This window comes from Periplaneta americana, chromosome 13, assembly GCF_040183065.1.
Source record: "Periplaneta americana isolate PAMFEO1 chromosome 13, P.americana_PAMFEO1_priV1, whole genome shotgun sequence".
NCBI lineage: Eukaryota > Metazoa > Arthropoda > Insecta > Blattodea > Blattidae > Periplaneta > Periplaneta americana.
Window position 1 is genome coordinate 59199722 of NC_091129.1, and position 27121 is coordinate 59226842.

At 35.1% G+C, this 27121-nt stretch overlaps 1 protein-coding gene across 2 annotated transcripts in view; it reads left to right on the plus strand.

Moving 5' to 3' along the window:
* Positions 1-27121, plus strand: part of Actn (alpha actinin) — a 173565-nt gene that overhangs the window by 101544 nt on the left and 44900 nt on the right. For both annotated transcript variants that reach the window (XM_069843319.1, XM_069843318.1), the window contains exon 2: positions 17437-17671. In XM_069843319.1, the coding sequence (XP_069699420.1) occupies positions 17437-17671 (235 nt within the window). The remainder of the gene's footprint in view (positions 1-17436; positions 17672-27121) is intronic.

Below are 27121 nucleotides of genomic sequence, written 5' to 3' on the forward strand. Positions count from 1 at the left end.
AAAATAATAAAATAAAGTTTTACTTTCCTCTTTACTCTTACTATTTTTTCATATCATGAATTTTATTACTCTGAACAAACAATTTGTAAACTCGATGTTGATAAAAAAAAAAGTGCCCTTAACGAGGCATTTTACTTCTTGCGAGGTCTACCTATGTCACGTGTTCCCTTTGGTTTATATTCTAAAATTAGTTTTGGGAGTCTTTCTAATGTCATTCTTTTCTATCCACTTACGTTTATAGTTTTGTCATAGCAAATATTCCAAGGTCCTGTCTGATTTCTGTATTTTTTTATCTTCTTCTGTGTAGTCTCCGTATGTATAAATTTCATCTTTGCTGTTTATCTATACTCTTGTTTCGTGGGTATCCAGGCTTTCAAGCCGTACTCCAGACAGGGCTCACTACAGTTTTATAAAACACGGAATGCCTTTTGTTATATTTTTACTCAACGTTATTTTTATGGTTTTAAAAGTACTTTGGAATTTTACACTGTTATTGGTTACATTGTGATCTTAATGAAATGAGACATCGCATCCTGAGTGGTTCAGATGTCTTACTTTTTCTAAAATTTTATTTTTTATCCAATCTGTTGTTTTCCTTGGAATACCACGATGTTTGTTTTTTTGTAGATATTTCTAGATTGTATTGTTTACATAGTTCATGTAATGCAAATATATTATTTTTATACGAGGCACTTTTCGAACGTAATTAAAAGTCCCATTAAAGGACACTCCAACTAAGTTTTGAAATTTTTATAATTTTAATTCGATTTATTTCATTCATTAAGATTAAGGTGTGTGCAAATTTTGAGCTCAATCGGACAGCTAGTTTCGAATTTAGTTTTGTTTTAATTATGCAAATTAGTGATATGATCAAAGTGTTCCATGCGCATTACAGTCAAAACAGCAAGTTTATATTTTTTGTGAGCTCGAATTCACCGTCAACATTTTATTTATACACATTTTTTATTTACATAATATTTTTTTTTTGCTCCCAATTTTCAAGATACCGGTACTTAAAATGTCTCAGCGTTAGATCACAGAATACATACATGGACACGTACGAATATTTTAATTGAGTTTGGGAAAACTGCATGCTCATGGAGTATTTTGAACATCAAAAATGTAGTTTCGAGAAAAATGCAAATTTATAAAGAGATACAATGGTGACTAAACGAGCAGGCGTATATAAAAATTGCTCCTGGAGCAAAAAACCGCTTACTATCAACTTCCTAAGTTCTCAAGGGATATTTTCGTTAAAAAAAATGGAAAATTATTGTTTTTATTTTTTTTAACTTAGTCCTAGTGTCCCGTAAATGATCTTCATTGTAATATCTATTCGTTTAATTTAAACAATTTCACTATTGGAAAATAATGCCCAAAGGATTACATTTATTTCTCTTTGTGTAGATACAAATGTAGTTTTTTTTTATATAAAAACTTTGCATTTCACATTGTAGAACTACAGTAAATTCTGTCCATTGGTGGCATCTGAATTCAAGGTAGGTGCCAAAGGAAAGCGAGGAAAAGCAAGTGTTTTCATCAAATTTGTATTCTCTTTTATTAATTCTGGATTAGGACATTGGTCATCTGATTCTGGTCTCAATAGTCGTCGCTCCAGTGCTAAATTTACCGAAGTTTGGTTTTCTTTTAAATTGTACACAATTAATTTGCTTTTGGGACTTTTCCAATCGTTTTATAATTTTTTATGTAGGCTAATTGATTTAGGTATTTTTTTTAGTAATGGCTAATGCTTGAAATTTACATTTGATAGATTAAATTGTAATATATTGTTGGCCAAATAATTACGAGGTTTTGTACTTTCGCCAACGATGTAGGTAGGTTAATTTAAACTTTGGATGGTCATTTTGAAATAGAAGATATTTAATTTTTAGTTATTTAGGAATTGGTATATTCTTCTAATTTTGGTAGTATTATTTTGAGAAATTCTGGTACTGTTTTGTAATTCGTTACTTCATTGATATTCTTTCCCATTTTCTTTACTTTCTCGGATTTTACCAACGATTGCATAATATGTATTCACTTTCGTTTCTACTGTATATATTGATTTTAAATGTCATGTAATTGTTTTACTGGTATAAAAATCTATTGTCATTTTTATGGGTATTGAAATTTCAATGTTGTTAAGGAGAATATTATGCTTCTACTAACTAAATAAAGGGATGGGATTGAATTTGGACAGTCAGAAAAATAAAAAGTGTAAATGAATATTTTATCCTCTCAATATTTTACAGTTTTTATTAATTTATAGAAAAAGCAAACTTCATAATATTGTATTTTCAGAATTATCGTCCCATTCCAACACACATGAAACAAGTGAAGAATGAAAGCGTTTGTGAAACTACTCGCAGAAAATAATTCCAATTTGACGCGAAATATTTCATCGTCGCGTTCCTAGCACGTCGGCGTGACGCCACGACACTGACCTGTGTGTAACTGATAACGCTCTTGTAGCCTTATAAGGCCTCATAACTTCTAGTTCTTAATGGCTTTATAAAAACATAAATAATGACGTCATACAGCTTCATTCGTGAGCTCGCATAGTGTCACCAGACCTTCATCCAGACACGCATCATTGGAGCTTGTCGATAGCGGTATTCACGAATTGTCCTTTTTTTTCCTCTCGCCCCATCATGTAGGATTTGATATTGTACGTAGTACAACAACTAATAATAATAATAATAATAATAATAATAATAATAATAATAATAATAATATATGTATCACTAAATAATAATAATCGTCGTCATAAAATAAAACTTAGGGGCAAGCGTCTGACGTGTTAAGGCTGGTTCACAATAAACCGAGAACGGAAACGAGAACGAGAACTGAAATATTGTTAAAATAAATGTATTTAAATGTGAGCATTCACAATTAACTATTGTGAACGCTGACATTTAAATACATTTATTTTAACATTATTTCCGTTCTCGTTCTCGTTGTCTTTTCCGTTTCCGGTTTATTGTGAATCAGCCTTTAGTCCCATTCGTGACCAATTAATTTTTCCCCTTAAACAAATTAACAATTTTAGTTACTGGAAATTTCTAATTATTATTAAATCAATATTTTTTAAATTGAAATTTATATTAATATATTTATTTCCGCTTTAGTATATCCCGAAGGAGAGTCAAAGAATATACAAGTAAAAAGACTTTATCTTCTAACTGACAATAAATAAAGAATAAATAACATGCAAATAACAAACAAAAAAATTGTAATGAAAGTACAAACAACCATGCTTTAATATTTTAGCATTGAGATAGAAAGCGGAAATCAAATGTCATGTAAAGGACACACAGATTAAAACTTAAAAAACGGTGAAATACGAGTAACAAATCAGTTATTCATTTCACAGTAGAGAATTGCAATAATTTTGTGCAATTCAATTTACAAAGGCGTATGGATACATGCGTAAGCTAATTTTAAATACTATTTTCTTAACCTTACTCTTGGTTTTTTGTTACTTCGCCAGAAGGAGAAGTAAATATCGCCATTAAGTTCCCTTCTGGTAATTGAATTTGCAGCCAGGTATACAACACCTTGGCATTTTATTTAGGCCTAATGTATTCTAAAATAAAACAAGTGACATTGATGAGTGCAGTGAAATTTCTCTCAAATTAGCTGTAAGACATCGCAATTTGTACCACCTCACTTATCTTATAGCTAGAGTTAGAATATCTTTTATTTGTCAAAAATGGTATGTGACACTGAGACTAACATACCCTAAGATTCACCCGTGAGTTTCTCCCACCCCCGAAATTTAATAATTCGAGAAACGTTATCTATAAAGTTTAAGAGAACGTAAACTCTGTTTTATATTGGATGAAATGTACAGTGGGAGAAAGGCATTCTCAAATTGGAAGGAAAACTAATGGTTGAAATTCTCTGTATGCACATATATGTAGTCAGAATAACAGAATCAACTTGTAACCGTCTGCTGAATGCTACAAATCGCAAAAGAACGAGGCTACAAAATATGTCGCTAATGTGGCATATCTTGTGGCCACACGTAGCTACATTTAATGCAGAAACTGAGCAGTATTTGTAGCGTCGTCTGGCAATTACGACAGCTACATTTGTCGCAGAAAACCTGAGACATTTACTGCTCGTCTGGCCGTAGCCTAAGTCTGATGACAGATTGTGCTTAGTGTTTTTTTATCGTGCTTATGAGTAATTATTAAGTTATGGTAATTGAAAAGTAACTAATATTTGTTTCACATTTTTGGTAGACACCCTGATAATGTAACTACTCATACCTTATTCGAAGACGTTGCGCGTCCCATAGTTTAAGTAAACCTGCTAATCGTTTCAGCTGTGATATACTCTATTCACCCACGCAATAAGAGGACTACTGCGTGTAAATACGACTGGTTTATTTTTAAGTTAGCCTATACTATATTAAGGATTCGTGAAATGTTAACTCCATTAACTAACACTTAGCGACTCGCTTGTTGAGAACAGCCGATCTGTTACATCCCTCATGAGAAGGTAGAATGACCCCGCGCCTCTAATTTTGGTCATGACTTGTGGTTGAAACTGCTGCCCTTCAGGAAGGGGCTATGTCTGGTTCGTCTATGCGCTTGCCAATACTAAACGGAAAACGTTTTAAAACTATCTTACATGCCACTCCAGTATTGCAAATTGCTAGACAAGAACAAAGCCTTTCTATGTATTATAATAACAAAATGAAATATTGCTGTAGTTACGTAATGTGTCAGTCTTAGCTCTTAGCCCTTGAAGTTTTATCTTACTGTCGCAAACTTGCAAGTCGAAGGTGACGGAGGAAAGCGGAACCTGTATATGAATAAAATAGTTACCTTATCTCTGTGTTGTTAAACTTGTTTTAAAAGTGGGTTAATGATAGTCCATTATTTTACCACATTCTCCCGGCTTTGTACAACAGTACATGGACGTACATTTCAATGAATATATGGACCTGTCATAATTCATGCTATCAATAAAATTATTGTCCTCAGTGCTGTGCACCTTTTAGCACTGTGACCACACGGTCCGTTGTGTATATTAACACCACTCAGAGGAAGAATCAGATCTGACAACTGGGAGGGTGGAAAAGGTGAATTAGCAGCTCGGAGATACTAATGAGATACAAAAGGCTGTTTCCTTATGGTCATCAGAATAACAGACGAACCCCGCATTCCCGCTGTTTTTCACCGGTCCACGGTTACGACTGCTATGAGCGTTGCGGAGAAAGCACAACTGATTGACCATCCGTTGTAAAATGTACTAGTATTTTGAAGCGACTTGGCCAAGTTTGGCGGACTGGGAGAACCCACACATACTTGTTTGGTGCCCATCTTAGACCGTTATATACCAAGTTGTCTATATTTTACTCATTCCCTTATATTTTTGTAAACATAGTATGGCTACCGTGCATCACACAGAGTACATGGTCAACGAATTTCCACATTGGACCGAAAGATTATTCTGTGGTGATATAAACCAATATTAGGTCCAGGTCAGCAAGGACAGTGGTCCGAGGCAACGCATTTTGTGCTGAAGATAAGTAATTTATTCTTACGTGAGCAATTTATTAGGAAAATTTATAGTTGTAATTGATTTTATTTATTTTACATAACGTCCTTCGTATTAAATATCCATATAAATTATAAAAGAATAACGTAATTGGAAATAATTTTAAGCTTGTACAGTAGAAGAAGCAAGACCTGTCCTGTAACCTTACCATGTGCCGTGGCTATATCACCAATGGGTATGGAGAGGGAAGATAAGTTTTAGTCTGTAGATTCATGCAATATTAACAATCATGAAACAAACTCTCTTTCTGATAGTTCATTCTTTCCCTTCTGCTCATGAGACATGCCAGATCTCGCCTCCTTATCTGTACTTGTAAATTTGAATGTGATCTCTTAGCACATACATTTACCAAATTAATCACTGTGATGTGACATGACTGAAATATCTTCCATCGTAATCGATAGTATGCAAGAACTAGACACTGATCCGTTTGATTTGTTCATTCTTGTTGTGGGACTCTCGAACCAACATTAAGACAATCAAAAGTAGCTGGAGTCCAGCTGCTGGACTTCCCGATCATGTACAGTCAGCATGGCGCAAGACCACCACTCTCAGCACATTATAAACAAAAAAGGTGTGCTTAGTCCCTGCTGTATGTAAGGAAAATAGGCCGAAATAATTTCTCTGCCGGGAATCGAGTCCGTTTTTCTTTTACTTGAAGCCCCTAAAAGATAAGTTATTGTGAATGATCGATATTTTAAATTTAAACTTCGGTCTTGTTAACTTATTCTTTTTCAATTCATGAATCATACCAATGGAGAAGCGGGTAGTCAGATGTCCGGAATTTCTACAACGCTGTGTGTTGAGAGGTGCGTTATCAAAGAAGTTGACCAAAATTAAGTGCTCGCGTAGCGTCAACTTACAATTCATATATATATATATATATACACACACACACACACACACACACACACACACACACACACGAGGATGTGCTGATGGAGTAACGATTGTTCCATATCGCCTCTAACCACATAACTTGCGTTAATATGGTAGTTACGTTTCTTTTCCGACATAAGCTTTTCAGCTGAAAGAAAAATAATGAATAGGTATATTCTAGAAATGAAAGTGACCATTTTTCATTTTCTGTTATCTTAAGACTAAGTGAAATGTTTATGCGCAACAAAATCTGTTTATGCGCATTCCCATCGTCAGTGATAATAATTGAATTCACTCTAAATTCGATTTGTTGAAGAGATAATCCTATTGTTGATGACGTCACTGTGTCGTCTTTCACACGCCCACGCATTGTGTCATAATAGCTTGAGATAACCTCCTCCCGAAGTGTTTCTGTGTCTGGGAGCTCGCCCCGCTTGGATTTATTTCGGTACAGGCCGCGTCCTGTTCTGAACCTAAATTTAGATAGCGAATGCTTTTCCCAAGTTCTCAAGACACATCATCGACCTCTTCCGCCTTCTCGGTCACGTTTTATAGATCGCGGCGGATTACGTGATGTTCGGTATTACCTTGGCATAGGCCACGACCCCTGATGAAGAGGTAGCATTGTAATGAAGACGAGTCCCACAGATAAGCGTGTTCAAATCCAACAATAAATTTTGATGGTACGCAGTTACCAAAGGACAACGAAAGGCTAATAGTGGGATGCGAAGTCAAAGTTTTATATATTTGTAGTAGGTACATAATATACTAATAATATTCGTAATTTTCTCAGTTTCTGTTACACATCCCAGTTATATTATAATTGGAATGGGTAGTTGTATTTTATTTTAACTGCTCTTTTTAAACTACAGAAGTAACTAAGTCAAATGTTATAATTATTAGCAAAATAATAAATAAATAAATAAGGTTATATCACGGCAATATGAAGATCACTCCAGGTGCATGTTTTTATCGCCTCTTCTAGGTAGGTACAGCTTTACTACGTGCCCAGTGTATAGAATGATACTGTTTGCATCTCAGCTCCTTATCTCTGCCAGGTGAAATAGCCTATAGTACGGAAACGAATAAATAGCAGATTGTTTCCGAAATTGTGTATAAAATTAATTCATAATGTAGACTCATTACACCGTGTATTACAGCTGCTGCTGTGAGATAGGTGATATATGCATTGGGTTGATGGAAAGTTCGTACCGTTTTTACGCTGTGACAAATTTCATTTGACAAGAATACAAAACAAATTAATCAGTAATTTATTCTCCTACATTATCTGTAACTCTCTGCCAACGATCGGGTAGTTTTTAGATTCCGCGTCTGAAGAAATCTGCTGGTTTGGAGTTAAAGAATTCGAGTCAAATCTGTGGAGCATCTTCGTCATCAAAGGAGTTCCTTTGAAGATGGTTAGAGAACGGAAAAAGAGAAAAAATAAAAAAATAGAAATTATGGTTTATTTAACAACGCTCGCAACTGCCGAGGTTATATCAGCGTCGCCGGTGTGTCTGAATTTTGTCCCGCAGTACAGTAGTCTCGTTAATCCGAAAATCTGGTTAATCCGAACAAAATTATTTAAAAAAAAAAAAAACAAATTTATTGTAATAGTACAAAGTAGTGAAAAGAAAAAAATGTATAAATTCACTCAATTTCTTTTACTTTAAAAATTACGAAAATAACACATTCAAGGGTACTCACAACAATTAGTGTTTTCTGTACATAATTTACACATCTGTCATGCTCATAAAATCAATAATTTTGTGTTGTAATGAAATGAAACTGTTGGTTGTGGTTCTAAAAATAGCAACAGGTTACTCCCACCACCGTCTTTCAGCGCTCTTGAATAGCATGCATTGAATTGCATTACAGGAAATATTCCGGTTAATCCGAAAATCTTGTAATCCGAATAGGTCTTGGTCCCAATTAGTTCGTATTAACGAAACTCTAATGTAGTTCTTTTACATGCCAGTAAATCTACTTACATGAGCCTGTCGCATTTAAGCACACTTAAATTCCATCGATCTGGGCCGGGATCGAACCCGCAACCTCGGGCACAGAAGACCAGTACTCTACCGACTGCGCCACCCAGGCCGACAAGAGGAAATCTGAGGGCTCAAGATCGGGAGAATATGGGAGATGTGGAAATCACCTCCTGGATATTTGCTTTCGTCGTGTTAGCGGAGTGCGGTCATATATTATCGTGTTGTAGCCGCATTTGATGCAGTCTTCCCGGTCGTTTTTCTTCAACTGCGGTGCGGCCGCAAGGCGTCTGAGTTGTTAGCATTAAATATCAGCAGTTGTAGTTACATTCCTGGGAAGCAATTCGTAGTACACGACGCCTTATTATCCCTCCAGACGCGTAATGTCTTCTTCTGTGGGTAGACACTAACTTTTGTACGGGGTGTTGAATCGACAGAACCATTTCATTGCAGTGCTTTCTCCGATAGCATTCTCCCCATACACGGCACAAATGTTTCGAGCCGTCTCCACTGTCTTTGCTCCACTGTTAAACTCAACGCAAGATTGTCAGAAGTGTTTTTTTTTTCTCTTCACTCGACACTCTATCTTCTTCAGTTCACAACTAGCCCAAACCTTCTTCGATTCTGAAAAATTCAGTACGTATTTACAAGCACAGCATTCAAAATAACAAATCATAAACAACGTACTCATCAAACTAATATATTTCGTAAATTTATATTCGTCACCTGATCTGTGCTTCTTCATCGCTATATATTAACCATGCGACTCGCACTCCTGCCAGTATTTCAGAGCTGAGGCGCGGACAGTGTCTACATTCATTCATAGTTTTATGCCCAACGGCGATCTTTCACTGCAAACCCAGAATTCTCCAATCTTTCTCATTTTCTGCCTTCCTCTTTGTCTCCTCATATATGTATGCGTGTGCGATGAAACTCGGAACTTGTGTCGTCGGAAGGGAGTCGTCAAATTTATTATATGAATATAATCTTTAAGTTTACTAAACGGTTGGTACCTCTCCGTTCCAGATCAGGAGCATGAGGTTGTTGTATCGATATTGTCCACCCCGGTTTTGTGATCATTTCCACTGTTTGCAAATTAACACGCTGTCGAGCATTAATCGGGCAGCAGCAAAACATCTTCCATTTGCCATTGTGACAAAACACGACGCAGTCGAGATTTTTTCATCTGCCGTATACAAATCAATTAATGCTGGTTCTTTCGGCCTTATCTTCACAAAAAGAAGTCCGCGTCTCAGGAAAACTTAGCTATGACATTTGCTAGCGAATGCAAAAATTTTTAGTTTCTTCTTTGGAGAATTTACGTGAAGCCATTTTATGCATTAAAGATGAATGGAAGATTTTGTAAACTCGAAGACTCACTATCAAAGTTTGCTTGTAATAGTTATTGCCGACTTATAATAAAGTTGCTCACTAATGCAGTGTTTATTGTGTCCATTAGCTTAACGATAACACGGGTCGCAGGTCGCGTGTGTCTGTATAATACCTTACAAGGCTATCTATACAGTATACATATATCGCTTAATTATGCACATGAGTAATGAAGAGTTGACAACATGCTTGTATACAGCTTTGCTAAGCTCAGTTTGTTTATAGTGTACTATAGCGGTTTCAGAATAAGAAGGCATATGGCCTAAGCCAATTGAGTGCTAGCAACAGTTCGACGTTGTCGCACAGTGCACGGTGCACGAGACGTGGAAGACAGTGACAACAGGTAAGGACAGAACATATCAGTTGCAGGCCTCTCGCTGAGCGAGCGGGTTGAGACCTGTTTCTTCATTGTGTGTAATGTTTAAATATAATTATTCTTACTGAAGTAATTCTCATCTCAATTTTTATTACTTCTTTGCTTCATAGATCAGTAGCTCTTGGAATCACTGACTTGCGAAATAAAGTGACATATGTATGTAGAAATTTACTTTGCTAAAGTCTGAGAAAGAATGTTTTAATTCTTACTCAGACTTCCTTGTACAGCAAAGCTGAATTTATTATTATTTATTTCTCCAGAGGAAAGATAAGGTACAGTTTGTTTGTAGGGGCAGCCTAAGAATCTAGCGATAACAAAACGAAAACATATCTGTAGATACATAATTTAGTATTGAAGTTGGACTCCGTTAAATGAAGCCTATATAATTTAATTTAATTCTCTAATTTATACATACCTAGGGGTCCAGGGTTCTACATTCTGGTTACGAATCTGGCTATAATGCAACGTAATCATAATGTGTGTTCATATATAATTCAGTACTCATACTGGAACTTTAGATTATTTTATTTTTCTCTGATAAACTAAGTCTATCTAATTTTATTTTATCATCTAATTTTTACATATCTAGAGGTCCAGTGTTCCATATTCTGGCTAAGAATCCGGCTATAAGAATATAAGCATATCTGTTCATATGTAGGCCTAATTCAGTAATCATATTGAAACTGAAGATTACTTTCTTTTACTTTATTAAATAAAGCCTATCTAATTTAATTTAATCCTCAAGCTTATACCTACCTAGAAGTCCAGGATTCTATGTTCTATCACTCTGGCCTGTGGCAATATAAACCTACGAGTGAAGGTAGTTCTACAGAAGCGAATATGAAAACCGTAATCCAATAATATCGTTAATATATTAGAGATAAAATTGTATATTAGAAAAAATAGTATAAAGTGTAATATATATAACGGAAGGTTTTTAAAATAGAAATTGAGTTTTGGAATTATAAAATCACCTCGTTTCTAGCATGCCTGTATTTATTTTAAAAGTGAAATGTAGTTAATGTGCTTCATATTATAAAGTTTTCTAATGCTCTTAAGGAAGAATGTTGTTAATACTCTTCGTATAATTCATGGAAAAAGAGGCAGGAGTGTTTATGTTTTCAATATCATCCAACTATCTCTTACGTTTATGCAATATTTCGTCTTATACCATGTATAATATTCCAATGAAAAGTGAAAATCGTACCTATGATTATTCTCAGCTTTCTTCTTCTTTCCATGTTCTATTATAATGGCACTGCTAACACATATTACTAATGTATTTAAAATATCGTACGATGAAGTAATACACGGTTCTGAAAATTGTACAAATAATTAACACGTTTGTTTTGCGTTATTTTCCAGGAGAGGTAAATTCAAGTATACCACGTATTTTAATTGTCTCTTTGTCCTGTCCGAGAATATGAGATAACGTATGCACTTCTAAACCACACGTCTCTGCAGTCAGATTCTTTGTTCGTGAAGAACTGACACGCACTGCATCATAAGGTAGTCCTTTAAAAAATTATATACAAAAATACCATACTCCTCACTTGTGAGTGTTGGACTATCCCTTTGCGTATAACAGAGCCAATTGCAATCCCTTCAAGAGACATTGTTACGGTAAGTTACCCATCACACAAGAGAAAACAGTCCACATCTGAATTTGAAAATAAACAGATTCCATCTTCGTTTACAGAGACGGAATTCAGAGCAAAATATGTTGTATGCTGTAGGTTGGATATCTCTGTTTAGTCTTCAAGCGATAACACGCGAACCAGTTGACATACAATTGCCATTCTTGTACTGTTGGATTCAGAAGTCGGAGCTCTATCGAATGCCATAGCTTAAAATTCATTCCTAGCCATAAGTATTGTGCGCGCAAGAAAGAAACTAATACGCGACGCTTCAGCGAGACTTCGCGACGATTTAACTAGGCAACACCGCTTCACTGTCACTGGCTAGTCGACATAGACCGGTCTGAACTAGCTCCGCCTTATATGCCTTCTTGTTCTGAAAGCGCTTTAGCTAAAAGCACCCAGCGTTGTCCGGGTTTTGTTTTTGCTTCTGACTTTAGGAGATCTCGGAACTCAACTATAGAAAACCAAACCGAATTACTGTCTTTACTAAGCTTTCCTGTCCCTAAAGATGAATCTTTACATAGCATCACTTACATGAATTAATGACCTTCTTAGCCAAAACGCCTGCCAAGATTAACGCAATTTAAAACAGCTGAAGATCAGGCACCGAAAAGAAAAGATGTCATTATGTACCTTACTGTTTTTGTTTTTAATTAGCTTTGTCTTGTAGTTTAGCTAAGCAAAAACATTCCCTCGGTCCCTTTACATCCGTTTAGCATAGACTCAATGTTTTACATTGATCTAAAGCTATGCTGACACAAATTTAATGTAATTTCCTGTCTGTGTGTGCTTTCACTTGACATTTAAAGACTGTTGACGATAAATAGACAATTCTCTTATTCCCAGTCTGAACACTTTGGTGAGTTAAAATTTACCTCTTTATCGGTCGTATCAAAGAATTAATATGTAAATAAAAAATATATAATAGGATTGGAGAATTTTGTATCCCTTGTCCGATTTACGCCCGCTTATATCATATCTGGTTTCTTAAATATGACTTGAAAAATTACATCTTACAAATACTCATACATAATACTTACTTACTGACTTACTTTTAAGGAACCCTGAGGTTCATTGCCGTTCATACATAACACTGTATATTAATTATGCCATTTTTATTTTATGTATAGAATACAGTATAATCTCGCAATAAATCATTTTTTTATTTGAAGAATAATATTTTGAGAGAAGCTCATTTTAAAAATTAACAGATTGTTCTTTCCAGTAGGTTTAACATACATATTACTGTACATTCACAACATGATAATACAGATAATTTAGTAATAACACATATTCGAACATGAACAACAATATTTTGAAAGACATATTTTGGAATTAATTCACTGTTATTTTCAGTGAGCTTACGTATGTACATTCACATAATTGTATGATAATTTTGTTTGAGACAGCATAAATAAAATACTACGGATATATTATTTATGTAGCAAAACCCCTTACATGTGGGTTAAAATAAAATAACGTATTTAAAATAATGTAAATAAGTTACAAAATAATAAAAAAAATGAATTGACCTCAGGTTCGAACCTTCCACCTTACCACTACGCTACTGAGAACTATGTAGTAAAGTGGTTGAATTTACGAGTTATGAATGATTTCATGTTTGCTGCCTATTATGTTAGATTTTGAATCTTTAAATATTAAACAAAGATGTGTTTTACGCCATATTATATTATATATTCATGCTACAGGACACATTCAATAAAGAGATCGTCCCTCATTTACATAATTTTAATGTAATGTTATTTTATTTAATATTTCAGGAACAATATGGTCGAAGAAGAAGTGATTGGATGACGTCAATAAAACGCTAAGAGACAATTGTCTGTAGAATAGACCATTTTAATACCATACATGCTGCATTTCTTTCTAATTTTTATTATTTTCAATAATTTAACGTCCATCTGTCCAATTTTAATGTAGCCTATGTTCTTCTCCTTGTTATGAAGGCTAAATGTGCAAACGTAGGCAAATATCGGTCAAAGCATGCAGATTTGTATAGAGTAATACATACATACATACATGCATACATAGTCACATTGACTTTTATATTATAAGATATCGTGTTTGTAGTATCTGCAGTCACAATTTGATAGGCAGGACACTTCTGTATATTTTTATAACGTGGCTGCCAACTCTAACGCCACCATTTAAAGTCAGCTTTGAAAAAGTAGCTCAGAAAGGATTACGTAGAGAAACTTGTTCCCAAAGAATGTATATACGAGTACTTACGTATATATTTTGTAAATAACAAAGCTGTATAAAAATTAGTGATTTTTAAAAAGACTTTTCGAGTGACCTTGCAGAGCGATAGTGGAATAAAAAAAAATATGCCGTACCAAAATACTAGAAGAAAACATATTCCCAGCCGTCTTGTTTATCAAGCCTCACAACAACAAAAAACGGAACTTAACTGTTGACTGTGTTTTTAATGTTACATTGTTCGTGGGGTAAGCAATTTCAGAATCGGTTAATTTTTCAACTTTTGTATATTTCTTACATAATTTATACTACCATAAAACGAAAAGATTAATTGCTGCTGTCTCAACCCCCACTTTTGAGTGAAATTAGTTCACACATTTAGTGTGTGTTTTTCTCCCTCCCCCCCCCTCTCTCTCACCCCTCTCCCTCCCCACCCCTCTCTTTTTCCCGCTCTCGCACACACTCAGATTCATCTTAAAATCTCCCTGTGTAGTTTTGGCCTCCTCAATACCTATTTTTATCTGGACTTGCCCACATAATTTTTCTTCTCGCCTATAGTGTCCCTTGTTCACACAGGTAAAATATAAATTTCTAAGCCACTATTGTTCATCTTTGAATATTGGCATCTCTCCCAAGACTTCGAGAACGATTATTTTAGGACTAATTTATTACAGTTTATTAAATTTTAATGCATCTTTCTTTTCCAACGAGAAGAATATATTTCATAAGACATATATACAGCGTGTTTAAAGAGTTGCAGACTTTGGTAGATAATATTCGAATAGCTGAGCTACAGTGTCTCTGTTGTTGTTACAGAAACTTTCTAATATGGTATCCAGTCAGAGTTGCCACTGACCAAAATTGAAATGTACTAAATCTCACAGAAAATTTTACCAAACTGTACGTTATTTGTTTATTATATTTGTTTACTTAATGCACCAAATCTATCATTCTTTTGCACCCACCCAACAAATTACAAATTTTGGGAAAAGGCATTAATATATAATAGAAAACTTAACATTAAATTTGTTGTTGTCCCTTTACTATATTTACAGTAATAAGAGTTTTATTTTTTAACATATAGCCTACAGGATAACTTCGTTAATCCTGGTTAATTGGAGGATAAGTTGCCCGGATTAACTGAAATGCCCTAAAAGAACAGTAGACCGAATTAAAACTCAGTTTACAGTAACAAAACAAGTCTTTTATACATTTAAAGACCATACGTTTAATATACATTAAATTTAAAGCAATAACATACAGTACATACGTGATAATTATTAAGATATGCCCGAACCTGGCTCTGCATCACTCGAAACGCTTGCTGCAGATATTGGTTTAAAATACGGAGCTATGTGACCAATTTGATTGTCGACTTTCAACCACTTTTAAAACATTGCATTCATATTTAGGCAAGTTATTCTGTTGGGTGTCTGAATTAGCGAAGTCCGGATTATCGAGTACCCACTGTTTTCTTCTGGTAACTTCGAATAATTTTATCATCGCGTCAACAATAGAGACTCATTTTATGGGTAACAGTAAAAGAGAGCATTGAAGGAAAGGAAAAATTTAATTTAAAAAATAATTAATTTACTTATATCCCCAAATATTAGATTTAATATCAAGCGGACTAAATATCGTTAACCATTGACAATAATCTACCAGTAATTTAACATTGGCAACTCATAAAACATTAGTAAAATTATTAGTTTTCATATTTAAAGTAAGAAAGTATATAACGTACAAAATTAGGCTTACGTCAAACTGTACCAAAAAATCAACTGTACGTACCAGCGTACAGACCGTTTAAAATTGTATCAAATCCGTATAATTGTATCAAAAGTGGCAGCACTGTGTCCAGTCATTTTACAGTGTTGAGCTCGTCATAGAGATGTACGCTTTCTTGAGCCTTTCATATTGCTCACAAATCTGTTGGCAAGCATTCATACCTCAATAATGCAGTCTTAAAGCCATTGTTTGCGGCCTTTAAATCCTAGATCGAAAAATAGCGTCTTCCGGTCGGGAAATAAGATATAAACTTTTCAAACTGAGATATTCTGTCATTAACATTCGGTGTATTGTAGCCTCAACCTGCTAACATCAAAAGAAAAGCCAGCCGTACATTTTATATTTTTAACCTACGTTTCTTAGTTTTTGTATACTATTTTAGTAGATTGTGTGTGTTTGTGCGCGTGTCTGTGTGCGTGCGCGCGTTAAATTTTAAAGTTTACATCTGTTTAAGCGGAGAAATGTGCCTTATGTTTCAGTTCTTCTTGGAGTCATAATGAATATGGGCGCTGTTGTAAGATGGTGCTATTATTCTGGTGTACAAACAATACATTTTAATTTAATATAAGTGATGTCTGGATTTTCCGTGTAACATTCTGGAAAATATTCAAAAGTAATACATGTAATACACTAAATGAACATTTCGTTGAATAAATATATCTTACTATTTGTAATGAAAATAGATCTTTATTGATACTTCTTCTTTTAAAGTAATTAGGCTTACGGATTTATTAGAAAGTTCGAATTTTGTTTTATGGCTGTAGATTGATGGAAGAAAAATAATTGTTTTATTATTCGATGCTCGCGTGACAACTCTGTATTTTCTCTGTTTATTGGCACGTGCTCTAATGTAAGTTTTAATATAAATTATTATTATTATTATTATTATTATTATTAGTATTATTATTATTTATAGAGCATATTTTATTTATTTTTTTTTTTTCATACTTGCATTGGTTTTGCATAGGCATCCAAAGTCTACAGTTAAAGTCCTTTGTAAATGTTGAAGGAAAATAAGGTCGCATGGGGATATTTTTAGTCTACTAGGGCCGTATTCATAGACATTTTTAGCGCGGGTTTTCGGTGGATGATCAGCTTTTTTCGTATTCATAAACTAATGTTAGCGATAGGATATGATTTGAATTCTGTACAAGTAACCATGGATAGCCGGAGCTAGCTTAGTTCGCTCGTAGCGCGTGCTGCGAAATGTCTATGAATAGCACCCCTAATATTTAAGAGTTCTTGTTGCTTGTTTTGTGATTAGTGCAACATATTGTTCACATAAAAGTAGGCGAAACTAGCGCTGAGATAGTTCCGGTGACTTTGACTTCGGAAGTGGAAATCGTTGAATTTATAAGGGATTTTTTGTGGAGATGTAGTTGATCGTATATGCAAGGCATAATAAAAGCCTAAACTAACCAAACCTAACGTACCACAGATTAATATATGCAAGGTTTAGGCTATAAGAGGAGAAACTACCTCAGTGTTAGTTTAGCCTAAAATGATTTCTTCATTAATGTTTAGTTCTTGTCGTAAAGGTGTTTTCTAAGATATTAATTAGGTGTATCTTCTATTTCATCTCCAGACTTTCACGGCATGGTGCAATTCACACCTCCGAAAAGCAGGCACAGCCATCGAAAACATAGAAGAAGACTTCCGCAACGGACTGAAACTGATGTTGCTGTTGGAGGTCATCTCTGGAGAAACATTGCCCAAACCAGATCGTGGCAAGATGCGATTTCACAAGATTGCCAATGTCAACAAGGCACTTGATTTCATTGCCAGCAAAGGAGTCAAGCTTGTGTCCATTGGTGCAGAAGGTTTGTCCATTTTTAAGCTTATATATTTCTTTGTTTGCTTAATGTTCCAGTTTTTAATAATGGCAAACATTATTTATGTTTAAAATTTTGAAGTCTTCATTCCTCCTCACCCGACTAAGAAAACAAAAGTTATGAATACTGCTGACCCTAAGTTATTGAAAGGCTGTATTTGGTTCTGTTGGAAGGTTCTTGATGAGAATGGTCAGACTGCAGCGTGTGCCACATCATCGAACTAAATGAAAATATTGGATCAGTTAAGTTACGTTTCGTACAGGAAGAAAAATAAATTTAGTATGAAGAAGCATACAGTATTTCAAGAGATTGTTCCTAGCACATAGTGTGTGCTATAAGGTAACAGTAGTGCAACTTTCATCTATAAAACCTCTTACAGAAAATGAGACTACATGTTCATTTGTACGTTCTGTTACATTGTCAAGAGTTCATTCACATATTAATTATTATTTTTGTTTTATAAATATATCAATATATTTAAAAGACAAGAAAATTCGTCTAGATTGGGATTAAACAAAAAATATTCTTTGTTCGGTTAATTTGTTTCTAATTATAGAATAAAAGGAAATTTATGTTACTTCGTTTATACAAAATTAATGAATCTGATATTAATTATGCATACAAACTTAGTATCAACATTAAAGTAGAATAAAGGGTAATAATTTACTAAAATGTATAACTTTTATATTGTGACTGGTCTTTCCACGTTTAAGATGAACTGGATTACAGTAGTATTAAGTTAAAATCAGGAAGTCTGTTCGGTGTACATTTCGTCATTACTGAGATTCCTCATCGTCATCACTATAATGCTTTTCAGGAGGAATTTGTGGTGGATAAAGCGGTTGCGAGGGGTTTTCTCTCGGAATTATTCTGTTTCCCCTCACCATTATTATTATTTCACCATACTCCACGAGGTCCCGAGACAGATCTGCAGAACAAATAAAAAAATGACCGAAAGTTCTACGCATTTGTGTTTAATAAAGACTTAGTTCATACGCCTCTTCGTCTTATCAATATAACTAGGCAACGTTGTTTAAGCGTGAATGGCTTGTGTTATTCTGGACGACTAAAATCTGCACCCTCCATAAACTAAATTGCATGAAAAGGAGTTTAATAATTTATGTTTATTAACATTGGATATACATGGGATAGTTGGCCTTGGTAGCGTAGTTGGTATGCTGGCTTTCTATGCTCGAGGTTCCGGGTTCGATCCCGGCCCAGGTCGACGGCATTTAAGTGTATTTAAATGCGACAGGCTCATGTCAGTAGATTTACTGGCATGTAAAAGAACTCCTGCGGGACAAAATTCCGGCACACCGGCGACGCTGATATAACCTCTGCAGTTCCGAGCGTCGTTGAATCAACCATAATTTTTTACATAAGATAAGTTAAAATGTGTTTTTGTAAGAATTATATTATACAGAATAAATGATCGAATATGTTGAAAGTGTTTGCGAGGAAACTATACGCGATATTAAATAGAGTTTATAGGATTTAACAAAAAAATTAGTGTTGATCTTTATCAAACACAAATGACTGTTTTATACATAGTTGCAAATGACAACAAAATTAAAACATCTGTGACACTTTAAATTGATTATAATCCGTATTTGACAATTAGGTAATGTAATTAAATAAAATTAAAAGCTTTTGTGTGGAAGCAAAGTCGAAATTCTCTCTTAACTTAATTTAAATTAACTAACTTAAAGCCATAAAAAATAAACCTTAAAGCGTGTATCGTTTTTTGAATCTCATTTTTATCATTATTATTGCAGGTGATAGGAAGATAAGATTCTGCCATATCCACCCTGGCCTTGTTTTTAATTTATTAATTTATACACAGGAAATTGGTTCTATATAAATATGTGTTCAAAGTTATCTGGAGGAACAATTAAGCAAAGAGCATGGCCTCATGAAGCAGTTAACCCATTTGACTTCTTAATGACATTTTACTATCCTACAGGATGCAGGATTCGTTGTAGGGTAGTTCTTTGTGTCTTGAAGAGTAGTGCAGAATGTTGCATCGATTTTTTACATACTGGAATACGATCAGTATGTATTCCGGGTGCTGTGCAAATGGAAGTTAATTTCCCTTTGACTCCTGTTTTGACTGACGTATGTATTTTATTTAAATTGTGTTACACACTCTTCTATTGTTTTAATAAATTACTGTGTTAAAATTTTTTATTTGAAAGATTATGAAGAATGAGTCCATATTTATTTCGTTGTTTCAGCCATAATATTTACCAGTTTAGCTCGTATTTGAAATTTCGTATTTAACGTCGACTGCAAAGGGAAATATTATTTAATTCCGTTTATTTTTTAATCAACAGTTACGTTGAATCATTCTGTATATTCATTTATACTCTTTCTCATGGTGACGTGAAAAAGTTTATTGCATTCAAATAGGTTGTTCAAATTAAGAGAATTTAAGGATATACTCGTCGTCGTCATCATCATCATCATCCCCCGTTTTTAGGCCTCATGCCTATTAAGCTGCATCTACACGGTTCAATTTTCCTTGCACGCACGCATACAATCTGGGAAGAATATTGAAAGAATCAAGATTAAAACGTGCGTTCAATTAAGATGCATGAAGATTTTGTGTCTATATGGTGCGCCGTTTTGAACGTCATCTTCACTTTAACTTATATTAATTAATATTAGATATAAACAGTGCTGTAGTTGGGCCGGTACGCCATATCGTCTAAACTAAAAACTCGCTGTTAACCGTACTGGAAAAAAAATAGACTCGAAACTATTTTAATTATGTATAAATAGTCTTTAATATACAGTATTTTGAAATGGAGGATGTTTGCTATTTGAAAAACATTTTTATTTTGGTATATAGCATAAACGTAGCGGCTGGCATCTCATATTCTTCTTTGTTTTATCGAAAACCATGGTCTGGCACTTCAGGAATAGTTGTGACTTGTTAATTTCGAGCTTGCATACCGTCGTGGTAATTCTACTTATTTTTGTGTTGTACGAGGAATTCGCTCACCAAGAGCGACCGATGTGCTGGGACATTGTCGTGATGGAGAACGCAATTCTGTCCTTGCCACAAGTTGGGTCTTCTTCGTCGAACTGCATCACGAAGACACCGAAGAATTGCAACATACGCCTCCTCAGGAATAAACTCTAAATGTACGAGACCCTGGATATGGAAGAACACTGCAAGCATTAATTTCTTCTTTGAATCTCTTTGCCGTGGTGAGCCGGAAGATTTTCACGTTGAAGACTGCCGCTTTGGCTGCGGGTCGTAAAGGAAACACCATGTCTCGTCACCTGTGATCACTCTATTCAAGAGAGTTGGATCCTGATCCACGCTGTCAATCAGGTCTCCGCTAACCAGTTGCCGCTCTTCCCGCTGCTCGTCTGTTAGGCTTCTTGAAACAACGTGCTCACACACACGTTGCATTTTCAGATCATTGTGGGGAATGGACTACACAGAACCTTTGCGAAATTCCTAACAAAGTAGCCATATCATCTATTGATTGTCTGCGGTCTCGTCTGATTTCTTGTGGAACTCGAGCTATCATTTCTTCTGTTCTTGCCGATCTGGGTCTTCCTGAACGTGGATCATCATCCGTTGAAAGATGGCCACTTGTGAAGCGCGTGTGCCACTCATACATTCGTATGCGAGACATTTCTTTTTCTCCATACGCTTGGCGCATGAGCGCCAAAGACTCAGTAAATGTTTTACCGAGTTTAACACAAAATTTAATGTTACCTCTCTGCTCTTTCAAGCTCATTTTACCACATAACCTATACCTACATGTCTTCACTAAAAGAAACTGAGAGCTGCATTGTATTTCGATTGGTTCCCGGCTACATTAGTCTTCCCCATTCTCATGCGCAGCCGCACTGAGTCTATACGCCTGGAGAGTATGTCACGTACCACACTGACAAAGCAGAGAAATTGCCTATAGAGCATGGCGTTGCCACCCGAAGTTTCGGTACTTTCTGACTCTCCCGGTTCACCACGGCAAAAGAGATTCCGTGCCGTCCGATCAAAGGGGAAAGTAGTGCTTGAAGTGTTCTTCGATATCCAGGGTCTCGTACATTTCGAGTTTATTCCTGAGGGTCGAACTGTCAGTAAGGAGACATATGTTGCAATTCTTCGGCGTCTTCATGATGCAGTTCGACGAAGAAGACCCAACTTGTGACAAGGACAGAATTGGGTTCTCCATCATGACAATACCCATCGCTCTTGATGAGCGAATTCCTCGCACAACACAAAATACCTGTCCATCCACAGCCACCATATTCTCCAGATCTTGCTCCAGCAGATTTCTACTAATTTTCAAAAGTCAAATCCCTATTCAAGGGACGGCGATTTGCGGCAGCCGAAGCGCTCTGTGGGAAGTGGCCAAAGATGGGCTGCAGGAATGTTTAGAGAAGTGGTATGGACGCTAGCAGAAGTGTGTCACTGCCCAGGGGCGTACTTTGAAGGCGGTGTTGTGTAAATGGTTATATGCCATCTGCAGAAAGGATATCTACACAATATGTTTGCACTGAGTCTCTACGCCTGGAGAGTAGGTCACATTCTACACGGACAAGGCAGAGAAGTTGCCTATAGAGCATGGCGTTGCCACCCGAAGTTCCGTTACTTTCTGACTCTACTGATATATTTAAGTAATAATTAACATTAACTTTATGGTATGGCTCCTCAAGAAACCTGCTACACTGATTCGCTAATTTCAAAACTTGTGTAGATGCCTTTCCCATAACACAAATTTTATGATGTGGCGCCTCAAGGATTCTGTTGCACTGATTCGCTAATTTTAAAGCTTGCTCAGCTTAATGCTAGCAGTTTGCTGGAGGAGGGAAATTTCGTGCGTTCATAAATCTTCGAGTCCAGTTACATATTATAGATTCTATTCCAATTTCAACTAAAGAATATGAATGAGCATTACTGTGATGAACGATATCTGCGCTAAGAAAAGGAATACTCTTCCAGTAAAAGAGTTCCTAGACTTTTGTTCCTAAAAAGTATTGGGCCACCAATGTCAGCGTTTAATTTCTTGCCTTATATACAATTGTGGCTGCGATCTGGAAGGAGGTCTGCAGAGGCGACTGCATGACAAAGAAGTAACTTTGGAAAAGAAGTGCAATACGAGTCTATACAGAGTCTAGTCTGACCAAGGACATTTCAACAGTACCCCCTAAAATTTGTTTCCAACTACAGCACTGGATATCAATTTTGCATGCATTGCTTGAATGCGTAAAGTTGAAAGAAAAGTTGAACCGTGTAGATGCACCTTTATGGTCTCATTCATTCGTTTATTCGGTCGTTCCAAACTTCTCTTTCCTTTATGTTTAATGATGTTTGGATATCCTGTCATTATCATACATGATGTATTCATGTATCCAATCCATTTAAGAGTACACAAAATAAATATTTTAACAAGTGATTGATTATTTACCACATTGAACTGATCTAACATACACATTGACTACCTTCAGTGGTATCAGTCGTCTGAGTCCAGTAGAGACGTTTACCAGTGAATGTTTTTTTTTTTCATGCTAGAAGGGGACCTGAGAGGAATTAGTAAAAAAGAATTTGTCTGCAGTAGTCTGTCCTTAATATTACAAAAATATGAGGCTAATTTATTATTAGTTACATAAATATCTGCGGCTCTCTAAGAATTTCTAGTCTTGTGAGGACTAATGAAATCTAACGTAAAATGTTTCGAAGTACTTACGACATCAGATAGTGTTACGAGATTATGACTCTCCAAAACTTCAGAGTTTATATGTAATATTATATAAAAAGGTTAAGTACTCAGACCTCTATAGGAAATGGCATTTTGTTTTGTAGCAAGGAGCTTGTTACGCTTGTGGACATATGCCAAAGTGCCACAAATAATCGGGAGTAGTATAGCACGAACACATTAATGAGACTGAAACAAGGCCTCTAGATGTCGCTGTCGAATAGCTAACTATTGTCAGGTTCTCTCATTTCATTCCACCAATGTATAAGCATTTATCCATCTTTGCGCCGTCAGTTGCTGTTGTCAAGCAAAACATATATGTATATATGTGTGTGTATATATATATATGAAATGTATGAAAGCTATCTAACTTTATAGTATTTCAAATGTTACGTCTCGTATAATGTTACTACTACAGTTCAAATATGTAGGCACTTTTAACTTAAAAGAGACAGACAAAAAAAAAAAAACATAAAAATGTCCAAAATTCCAAAATAGGCATTTAAACACGAAACTAATAAAAGGATCACTTCAGTATCCAAACTCGGAGAGGCTAACAGCAAATGGCCTACGTGTTTTACAAAATAAAACAGATAGGCTATAGTATGAAAGAAAAACAGGTTGGCCTTATAAAATTTGTGACCCAGTGAGATAGCTCAGTCTCTAGTGTACCTTGAGATTCTTATTCAAAAGGTCCCATGTTTAAATTCCGGGCCAGCCATCCTGCCTTGGTTTTCCACTGTTTTCTCCAGTTAATTAAGCAAATTCCGGGTAGAGGCAGGTGCCTCAATATACCAATCTCTTCTACTTTAAAAATACACCACTTAAAATGAACAGCATATTCAATAACTATTTCAAACATATCTATAGTAATATTAATAGACTGTAATTGAAAATATGATGAATCTTCAATCCTGCTACGCACAACAAACTACTTAAGTCATTAAAATAACCTCAAAATTGTAGCATACCACTTTAAATTTACTCAAACATTTTCGTTTCTATATACCCAACCAATGATTTTCTCTGGCATTTTCACACAAAATCATTACGTAACCTATTGGTGGTAGGCCCTACCACCATTATATTGTACTACACGGGTAAGCACTCCTTTCTTCTGTCCAGAATAAATCAATTTCTATACTTAATCAACCGAAAAGCGTACATTAGGTACTTCAAGAGCAAAAGGCACGAAACATTTTTTGTTTTAATTAAAATATTTGTTTTAAAATATAGGCAAGTTTTCTACTTCTGTGGTTACTTTATTTGTGAATAGGCATACATCTTAAATAAAGTGTATTGTTTGCATTACTGTTAAGGTTATTCAAAAGTAAGTTACCTACATTTTGACTTCGCCATAATCTTTTTAATAATCAAGATATACACAAAACAGGAACACACTTATACTCATAAAGATATGGTGTTTATTGGATTCAGTTTAAATGTTGAATATGTCCGTCATTTTGTTCTTCAACAAGCAACAATCTTTCTTCTATGTTATGAACAGCATTTACTAATAAATATGGTGGAATATCTTCAATTTGTTGCAAAATTGCATAATTATTTTTGTTTGTCGGTAGTTGTAAGATTAGTTTTAAAAACCTCGGTCTTTTAAATAACACCACAGCCAAAAATCTGCTGGTTTGATATCAGTGGAACTTGCTGGCCAGGTCTTAGGAAAATGTCGGCTTATTATGTGGTCACCAAACGTGTTATGTAATAATCGCTAAACTGGTGTATAAATATAGGGAGGTGCACTATCCTACATGAAGATTATGTTCTCGATGTCACAATTTCATAAATTTAGTATATAACAAAATTCTTCAACATGTCAAATAACGTTGTCCAGTAACCATAACCGTTATTTGATCTTCTTCAAAAAAATTATGGTCCTATACTGAAATGGAATGTAAGTTCTCACCATGCGGTCACTTTCAGATCATGAAATTCTTGGTAAGTAACAGTATGGGGATGAGTTTCAGACCAAACTCTACAGTTATGAGTATTAACACTGCCATTCAATTGAAAATGTGTTTCATCAGTCCATAAAAAGTTACCCAACCATTGTGAATTTGTTTGAATTTCTGTGAAGACTCGAAAAGCGAAATCATATCTAATTGCTTCATCAGCTTCTTTAAAGTTGCATTTTATAAGGATAGCTTTTTAGAATTCTTCTAAGCTCTCCAAACTGAAGACGATTTGCAATTTGATTTGGTTCTAAATATTACATAGTTACTATTTTCAGCTATTTCTTCACTTTGACGTAACACTTCAGCAACATTAACATCACTGGCCAGTGTGGGTCTTCGGACTTTTTCTCATTCATGACACAACCATTTCTTTCATATTTGTTCATTAACTTTCTGTAAGCTTGTAAACTACACGGACCAATTCTTAAATATTTTGTTCTAAATTTTCGTATGCCGTTTGTTAAACTTCTTTTACAGCCATAACACTAAACAAGACTAATTCGATCTTGTTAAGTCAAAACCATTTTAAAACAAAGTCAATGATAGTGATTAAAAATTTAACCAAAACAAATAAGTGTGATAATGATAAATGAACCAATGTCGTCCGATACATAATAAATGTGTTACCATTTTGTGTATACGTTAATTTTTAAAAATGTTATACTGTATATATTTCAAAATGTAACTTACTTTAGAATGACCCTATATTTTGAAGTTACGTTTTATAAGTTTCCTGAAAACCTACGTAATAATTCAGTAGCTATCACATTTTTGTATTAAATGAGTTCTGTTGATTTAAATAATCTAATTTACAAAATTGCTAACCAGTGCTATTAATATCTGACTTAGAACAACCCAATCATTACTGAAGTTGATCACACACCACAGTCTAGTAGCTATATATAGTCACGAAGCTTGAGTTAATGAGGGTACTAGGAACAATAGACTGTGCTGTTACTGTTTCACATTGTATGTGATGAGGCGATAGTAGCGATCCTATGGATGTACATTCCCTACGTATTGACCTTCGTGACTGTATACTAGACTGTGTACACACAGTATATGACTTTGCCCGTTTGGCCTCCTTTATTCATATTTTTACATTTTTGTCGAAAATATACGCAACTTAATCCAAACTCCATGTGGGTCAGCACATCAAGCATTTTGAAAACTTATCTTATGAAAATACATTATATCAAATTCCTTTCACAATCGAACCATAGCGCAATGTAAACAAACGAACAGATGGCACAAATATGGCGGCGTACTAAGACCTGACTTATCGACGGACCTATAATCAGGGTGCAACACTTGAGACTTTAATTAGATGTTGTTCATCACACATCTTATGTCAATAAAATATTTTAATTTGAACTGTAGCCATTTTTGTTAAAATAGCCAGAGTAAGAAGAGTACCAACCTGCATAGGATATATATGAAGTGTAAGGGTGGATGATAATCTTCACCATTATCCATGATCACATTCTTCCATATACCTCTACACCAGGAGTCTGGAAGTGATAGGGATGAAACTAGTGAGAAGAGTAAGGGGAAATCTAGTATATGAAAGTGAAAGCGTGGGTGGGGGGGGATAGAAGAGGAATAAAAGAAACCATTCAAGTCAGGACCAGCATAGTTAACCCATTTATAGAGTCAGTGAGTGTTAGAGATTTAGGCTTGCCAACCGTCCTGTTTTTTCCGGGACAGTCCCGATTTCGACCATTGTGTCCTGCATCCCGAAATAATTTGCT